Consider the following 9,256-nt stretch of genomic DNA (forward strand, 5'->3'; position numbering starts at 1 on the left):
TTTGATACATCAAAAACACCCCGCGGTTTCGCTTCATTGAAACCACCATGGAGGTCTGTCAGGGATAGAAACTGTCTGTTTCTTCAACACAACAACAGTGTCATTGTCAAGTCTGTAACGCCAATGCAACCATCGCTGTCTGCATTTGTTGACAGCATCTGATGTTTCCATGGAAATTTTGGCACACCATGTTTATCTGTGCTTAATGCTTGTTTACTTCCAAGTCTCTGAGGGGTGGCTTATTTAGCAAATCACCTCAGCCATGTGTACTTGTCTGTGTCTGAAAAACAAAAATAAAAAGTCCCCAGTGTGAAATGTATTTGCATCCTTGACACCTCGATATGACATGGGTTTTCCCAAAGCACTGTATGGCTCGCATCTCCCTGAGCCTTATCATTGGTGTCAAGCTTGGGACTTCTATTCAGAGACACCCTCCAGAGGCAAAAAGGCTCTCTGGGCAAAATGAAAGACCATAGCAATAAACACAACAGAACAGCTTGGTTTTCTAACATACATAATAAATAATGGTAGGAAAACCACAAACACCCTCTTGGCTAGAGGGTGAAAATAGAAGAAGTGATTAGTGTTGTCTGTGTAGTAAACAGTATGTTTTATATGGCTTTAGGTCAATCCTAAGGGTCTCCTCTACATAGAAAACCACCCTGTAATTGTTCATATTCCCACATGTCAACAATGATGTGACCCTGCCACACTCAACAGCATTCCTGCACCACTCTCACCCACTGATAGAGAAATCCTAGGGGAAACACTTTTCCCGGTAGAGGAATACCACATGTGGTTTTTCCTTCTGTTACCTCCTGTGGCAATTTTTCTTTCATTAATGCATTAAACAGAGAAGCAAAGTTGAATGTGTATTCTCTTTTTGTAGAAACAAGTATAAAAGCCGGCATATAGCAATAGAGATCAATAATCCCTCAAATTCAGATGAATAACATCTTTCCTGATTGCCTCCTTGTATCCCAGATCTCTTCTCACCTCACATAGTTACCAGGTCATTATTTAAACACATGATTAGTCAAGGATGCTCTCCATGTCTATATGCTCTCTTTTACTGTGTAATTTTTTTTTTCTTGCTTATTTTATGTGATCTCTCTTCTAATCCCTAAAAATACAATCCATCCTTTAACTTTCTGCTGTTTGCATTTTCCAGTTCCTCTCGAGGCTTGTGAGGGTAGAGATCCTTAATCCCTCCCTCCATTACTGATTTAGGCCAGCAGTTGATTGAAAACTGTGAAAAAAGTGCTATAGCAGTCTCCTACGCTAGCTGGAGGCTTTTCACACTACTCAGAAAACACCATACAGGAAGGCTTCCAGGAAGCTTGCAGACCATATGCATTTCAGGCATTAATGCTGGCAGAGGGTTGACACATCCTTCAGGTCAGGACAACTCTCAGATATTCTGATTCACCAAATCTGACAAAAGGAGGAAACCTACAGCTGGAGGATTCACAATCCAACTCATCTTAGTGTGGCATGCACACAATCTGTCTCGTCCAATAAAAAACACAACACCTTTGTCATTTTCTACCACAATAGAGATGCAAAGTAAAAGAAAGACCAGGAAAGTGAGGCTAAATTGTTACACACACACACACACACACAGACACAAACACACAGAGCCTAATCTCCCTCACATCTCATTAACTGTTCTCTCTGAAGATGTATACAGGCTGGCAAGAGACTTATTTCCAATTTGGCAGAGCCAAGAGCATCTTAATGGGCTTTGCAAAAAAAGAGCCCCGCAGAATTTGTATATTGATATTTGCTAGGCTAGGACTTTCACTAAAGGTCTTGTGTCATTCCATTATTTAGTAATTAGACATCTGGCTGCAAACACATCTAATATTACCCCCAAATTTATTTTGCTTTCCTGCCCTACATGTACAGTGAATCAAAAATATATCAGTGCAACAAACAGAGTGTCGATTACATACGTTGGTGACAATACGTAGAAGAATTAAACGTATGTGTCACCACATGTTCGGTGCTATATTTTGTCATTTAAAATTCCTGACAGAAATGATGAGACAGACAGTATGTGTATGTGAAAGTGTCTGATAGTCTATTGCTAAATAGCTCAAACATGCTGACTCTTGCAATGAATAAAATAAAATCTAATATGGAACAATGTAGGCTTAAACCTCATTTATAAACATGAATATGAAACAAGATTGTATTGTTTTTAAATTCTGATGAAGTACATGTTAGACAGACTCATGTGAATCATTCATTGAGATGTTAATAAGTGTTGTAAGATGCTTTATTTTAAGAGCTGCAGTGACGTCTGTGTAAAGAAAGCTCAAGCGATGACAATATTAACTGTGCTGTATACAGAAGGTGCACAAGGCTCCTAACATTCATTTAAGTACAAACAGCAAAGATCTCTAATATCGGGGTTGTGTTTAAGGGAATAGGTGAGCTCACAACCTGCAAACAGCCAAGTACAGATCACAGTGATAAACAGAGAGAGTTGCAGCATCAGGAATTCACATGAGGAAAGTTATGATGGATTGTGTAACAGCTAATAACTACTCTGTTAAGAAAAATCTAATGATATTCTGTTAGTAGCTACAGATGAACTCCACAGGTAATTGTTATTCTTAAGAAAGGAAATATACGACTCACAGGAACTGCAGCACATCAAGTGATTGTGTTTCAAAGCCGTAGCAAATAGCAAAGTCCACCCATGAGAATCCCAACCACTCTGTGTAAGTAGATGTTAATATTAACAGCAAAGCTTCGAAGTAAGAGCTCCCTGGCAGGGTCTGACTGAAGCCATTGTGTATAAGAACAAAGGGCTGACAATCAAGCAGTATTGTTTGTGTGACATTATAACTAACGTCTGACACGTGCACACAGGGGTGATCCTCACAGACGGGCTGTATTGTTGGCTGACTGCTGCGTGACACACCAGGCAGGCAATGGTACACTGATGACACTGACACAAGAGCGGAGGAATCACAAGCTAAACCTTGTGGAGTTTAATGAAGCTGTCCACCAGCCAGTTTTAGACATTTTTTCAGATTCACATTCAGCACAGCACCACCACTCTCTTACCCCACCTGCTCTTTGCAACAAAAAAAATACTGACACTCCTCCGAGAGACCTCTTACTGTATGAAAACTAGTCTAGAGCCAGTAAGATTCTCCTTACTAGCCTCTGCCTCCCACCACTTCTGTACTGTAAGCCAGCTACAGCGTTCAAGAGTCCTTAGGCAAAAGGAGAAAGTAACTCTCTTTTTAATCAATGAAGTGGATAGTATGGTTGACCTCTAGCCCAGTAAGCTAACTCCGTCAATTACATCATGTCTGCATCAGTGCCAAAGAGTTATTTCAATCCCAGAATAAAACTTTGTATGATGATAATTTGCCAAGCACGGTATGACAGAAGTGTTATACTGCTGAGCGTGCATCACATCTCTTCATGGCAAAACCACACATGTAAATCTGCCTGTCTCTAAGGCAGCGGGGTACTGTATGCCAAACGTGTCTGCTTTCTGTTGCCGGAACTCTTGTAATTGTGAGGCGTCATTATTAGCCCAGCCGCTATATCACAAAAAATAAAAACTAATAAAAACAACAACAACAGCAACATCAACATATTGGGTAATTATACATTGAGAGGCCAGTATAGAAAAAAAACAAAAACTTCCCACAACAACTTTACAGATTTAGATTTAAAAAATAGCAAAGGCTACAAAGGAATGGCCTAGCCTCCCGATGTAATCCTTGAATAACCGTTTTGGGGTTTCAGCTCTGACATTTTACCAGGTTCTTTGTGTTCTGGATATGTTTTATGACTCTGGAGCCCATGAGTCCCATTCAAACACTGCTGTAATATGTCACTGATAACCTGCAGAATTTAGATAGTAGCTGTATGAATGTGCTTATTCAAAAGTGCCTGAAAAATGCAAACTCATTTGACACTTCTAGTCAGAATTTCACCAACAAAAAAGTACATGAAAAGCGTGCTTTTTATTTTTCGAAAAATTACATTTATTTAATTAAAACTGTATGCGATTTATGTTTAATTAAAGTGTGGATTCCATAATTAGACTTTTGTTTCAAATATGTAAAAACCATCATCTGTATAAATAGATCTGTGTTTGTCACCTCTTAAATAATGTAGCTCAGCCTGTCAATGGCAGAGTGCTGTCAAAATAATTAGCTAATGCAAATTGGAGCTGACAACTTGAGGAAGCCACCTATGCATAAGAATTGAACCTCTGTGTTTTGCATCTAGAGTTATAACAATAGCATGACATAGCAAATGATAGAGGGATGAGTGCTAGCTCCTCTTGCAACATACCACACGTTTGTATTAGCATAGCTAATTATGCATAATTGAGTGCTTTCTACTATCCCATCTCCTGAGGCCTATGTCTAACTTCTGTTGTATTTATGCAAAGGTTATTTGGAGACAACAAAATCCAATTACACATAGTGTACAGGGTGTACATGACTCATAATTAGGATTGGATCACAGCTCCAAAAAAAATCCTGAACTATAACACGGCCAACAGACCTCTTTGACTTTAACTTGCTTAAGTTCAAAAGATGTTACATGAGACAGAATAGTACTGAAAACTCTATATAATGAAATAAAAGTATGTCCAAGTATTTCCAAATAATTTCTAAAACGTTATCTGACACGATCTGAATTCTTGTTGTGGTAAATGGAACCCGCCCAGTACTCCAGGGATGGGGAGGCCAACAAAAACTCTGTGGTCAAATACTGGACAGCTACATGACTTTCACTCCTATAAGAACTGTTAAATAAAAAACAGCTGCACAAGTGAAGTCCAAGAATGTGTCTCAGAATACAATAAAATAATCAAATTATATTAAATAAATAATTCAAACCATTTCATCAAAAATTGTGAAATGAACCGTCTTCGTGTTTCAATACCAGATATTTAGAGCAAAGGTCTGACTGAGTCAGCAGACTTACCATTCTTTACACATAAGAATTCCTCAGTTCCTCCTGAAACATATTCAAGGCTAGTTCAAATACATGAATACACTGTATAAAGATGTGTTCAATCACTAATGACAAAAAGGAAGGGGGGGGGGGTCAGAAGCCACCACTTGCTATCTGTGCTCTGTCATATCCGAAACACCTAATGAAATGAAAATAATAAAGCAGCAGTGCTGTATTACTGCTTTTAAAAGCACATCATGTAAGTGTTTAATAAAAAAAGACTGCACATTAATTATTCTAAGTGCAGTGTTTGGTCTTTTTATTTGAGCAGTCAGCTGAAAATGTATCCTTTTGAGTAGTTGATAAACTCAATACATGAAGCAGAATAACTGTAGAGATATATTTTTTTTCTTTTTGCTTCTACATATTTTACTACAGCTCCTGGTGCTGTTCTAGTGAATGTACTAACTCACTCTCTATTTTCTGAAGTGTCCTATCATGGTCTGCATTATAGCATCATTATTTGATATATTTTGAAAAAGGTCCGACTTCAGTCACTAAGGGCACAAACTTCAACATTTGCTGCGTAGTGTTACAATTCATGGATGAAACTGGTGTAAGGCGTATACGTAATGCAAAGATCCCTCACACACAGACACTGACACAGACTAACAAACAAGCTTGATCAGTAACAAAACTATCAAATTCCCATCCAGCCAAAACCCTGTTAAAAGCAAATAAGGCGGCTCTATGATCATTACGGCCTGACACTGCCAATTACCAATACAGTATCTCTATTTTGTCTGTAAAAGGCAATAGAAGGATTAACTTCAGGCCTCTCTGCTTCCCCTCTTCCCTCTCACAGAGCAGACTATGTTTACTGACTAATCTCCTTTCCTGCTTTGACCATAAATGTGATTACCACCACACAAGAGATAATAAAACCCCATATCTCTGCTGTACCAAAGAGTATGAATTAAAACCTAAGCTGTAGCCTTGAGGAATATAGAAAAGAAAGGGAGGGAAAAACACAGAAAAAGGAGTATTTGGTGCTGAGTGCATACAGCCCCCTACTGGTAAACACCACTCACTATTTAGCCAAATACAACACAACAAGCTCCATGATCTTCTGTTGAATGCCAGCAACAGGTATGCAGCCACTTTCAAAACATATTTTCTGGTCCTACTGTTGCAAAGTCAGTCTTTTACGATCTCCATTTAAGCAGCTCTATTTAAATGATTTCAAATTTGGGTGTTAATTTCATACAGAGGTCTCACATGAGAGTTGGGCTGTTATTGTTGTGGTGGTAAATGGTTTATCTATCAACTTGTAACCTATGGCTGACATCACCTCTTTGAGGAGAGGAAAACTTCTCTTTAATGGTCAAATGGTGAAAACAGGTGAAAGGTAACATGTAGGTTTACACCAGTTTTAGTGTGAAATAAGTTTGTGTGCTATTATGAATGTCAATTTTGCCCCTAAAATGTTAAATATAAAAAAACCTGAAACAAATAACCAGATGGTGGCATGTCTGATTTTTACCAATAGTTAAAGAGCAACATAATTGTTACTTTTGCACAGGTGGATCATTTCAGCTGTATTCTGGATTTTAAATCCAATGTTTGGTGTCTACTTAATGGAAGATAATGAATGAAATGCAGCTTGCTGTGATTCACCATTAAGCAATGTGGAAATTGAGTAGATCATACTGACCTTTATATAGTAAAATCATTTATATAGTTCGACTATACTGCAGTGACATGTCTGAGATTTATCTAAATACTTAGACTACAATAAGCCCGAGAAAAATACAGCACAGATTCAAATTTCAACAAATGCTTTGACAAAGTCAATCTCATGACTCATACTTTTGATAAATGCCCAGCTTGACTCTATTTTGGATTCCTAATAAAACGGGATGTTAGTAACAGCACGACTCAAAGGCTCTGAGGGTTTGAGGAAGATCATAGTTCAGGTGGCGTGTGGCGATCATCATCAAAATCGTTTAATTTTGAGGGGGGGGGGGACAAGACATGGCACGTGGTGATGGTGGGGGCGAAACGCAGTGATGATTTGTCAAATTCGCCTACCTGATATTTCCTGATGAGGTACATTGACGAGGCTGAATCCTTTAACGTTATAAGCTTGCCTAACCTCGCTACAGCTCCGCGCTTTGCTTTCACCAGCAGATGACAGGGACAGCAGCACCGACAGAGTACATAAGGCGACTTGCAGTCTCCACATCGCATACATCAGTGAAATCCTTGATAATGTTTCACAGGGAAATAACGACCTCCGTGGGGGGGGGGGAAAACTAGATATCCAAAAGGGCTGAAGTGAGAGATTTCTCCGGTGAGCAGGGTGGTAGATGTTCATTAAAACAAAAAATAAAAAATAAAAATAAAAATCACTCCTCACTTTAGATTCTGGTACGTCCGCCTCATTGCAAAAAGCTTCCTATCTTCCACCTCGAAAAAGAAAAAAGAAGAACCCGGCGAGTCCCGATTGCTTCCAGCTTAAACAAATCCGTTGGAAGAAGACAGTTGCTACCTGGTGCTCTCTGTGCCAACAACTTCTCCCGCACACACAACCAGCACCTTGTGTTCAGTGTCAGTGTGAAGAAAGGCGAAATGCAACGGAGACACACGCTGCACAGCGAGCAGAGCGCACAAGGGCAGGGCAAAACATGGAGTGGAGTGGCTGCGACTTCAGCTGCTCGAATCCAGGGGCGCGTACTGTCCTCTGCCTTTATGCATCCTTGGTAATGCGCACCGTAGCACATCAGTGGTGTAGACACATGTTGGAGGAGGCGCGGGGACCTGGAGGTAGTGTAGGCGGAATAAACCTACCTACACATCGACCAGATCATTGTCTTGTATTTTGACCGATCTGCGCTTAGTGTACAAACTGTGCATGCCTTTTGATGAAAGTAATAGAATAAAGGCTACAGATTGACCTAGAACAGCATCTTAGCAGATAAACATGTTTCACCCAGAGGCATTTTGGCGCACACACATAGATCATTTGATACTGAAAGTTGTCCTGAATCATGAGACTCATATGCGCTATTTTATCTCTACCGATTATGTGCTACTCTGCCCATTTTGAATTTCAAATAGTCTTTTTTAGTTTCATATTTTTTTTTAGGTCAGATCCCTTACAGATAGAGTGTTTAGTTGTGCTGTGTGAAATTACCTTCCTCTTAATAGCCTCTTCTTACCTATTGTTGTCTAAATTACACAGCCTTTCATTGTATTCTTATATAGAATAAAAGAAAGAAAGAAAACATAAGGCTTTCAGTAGGGCAAAGCTGTTTGTGGGTCTTATATTTATTTAAATGATTCTACCACAGTTAATTCCAGGAGCCACAAATAATGCATTACCTATAGCAGCACAGAACTGACATATAACACTATAGTATAACATCAAAGTGTTTCATTATTAAAACGTGATTCTTTTAACAACGAGTAACCTTCTTAATAACAATAATCCTTGTTATAACTAAGAAAAAAATCGAACAAAAGAATCTTGTTATAACGGGGCGGATTTCCTATTGAAAGTATAAAATTAGAATACATCTTATAATATCCCGCACAAAGACTTAGTTTGTTTTTGTGGTCTAGGGAGCTACAGCTGGCTTGTTAAAATCAACTTTAGAATGCACTGTAAACCTTCAATTAGACATTCAGGGTTGAAAATCAAATATGCAGTGTTGCCAATGCTAGACTGTGGAAATGCATGCATACATTTTAATTCCTTTAGGGCTAACACATTAGGAAAGTTTGCTCTTGTTGAGCAAGGTGAGATTCTCACCAGTACAGTGTGTGGACACAATGAAGGAAAACAAGTGAATAAAAGGGATTAAAAAAGTCCTTCGGGATGACATACAACTGTCTGGGGTTGAACTGAGGAGCGTCTGGGCCACTAGACCATCCAACTATCTCACTATAGTAGAACATGTGTTTCAGTTTGTAGTCTAGTAGTGTGGTATTTTACATCAGGTGATGCCACTTAGAAAAATCGTTAAATGCTATTGGCAAAAACTGGTGAGGAAACACATGCATGAGTACTGTACTGTACGTAACAAATAAATGCTATTCTTAATTAACACTACTTGATTAAAACAGTTTAGAGCGCACAACATAAAAACATGATTTAGGATAATAAATAAAAACAGAGCTGTATTTGCAAATGAATGGTTCAATCATTCACAGGACAGAGGTATAATATCACCTTACATAGCTATTTGGTTCAGTTGCGGTGAAGTGAACAGCAGGGAATGAACAGCCTGGGCGTCTGGCTGTCTGGGAGGGC

General features: G+C 39.0%; 1 protein-coding gene across 1 annotated transcript in view; it reads right to left on the reverse strand.

Moving 5' to 3' along the window:
• The window catches only part of gpc6a (glypican 6a), a 127,817-nt gene extending 120,137 nt beyond the window's left edge, over positions 1–7,680 (reverse strand). Inside the window, exon 1 of the mRNA XM_035652098.1 lies at positions 7,033–7,680. Coding sequence (XP_035507991.1) covers positions 7,033–7,318 — 286 coding nt within the window. The 5' untranslated portion in view covers positions 7,319–7,680. The remainder of the gene's footprint in view (positions 1–7,032) is intronic.
• Positions 7,681–9,256: the final 1,576 nt, after the last annotated feature.

This window comes from Morone saxatilis, unplaced genomic scaffold (genome assembly GCF_004916995.1).
Source record: "Morone saxatilis isolate NCDOM2014 unplaced genomic scaffold, NCSU_SB_2.0 Contig11, whole genome shotgun sequence".
Taxonomy (NCBI): Eukaryota; Metazoa; Chordata; class Actinopteri; family Moronidae; genus Morone; species Morone saxatilis.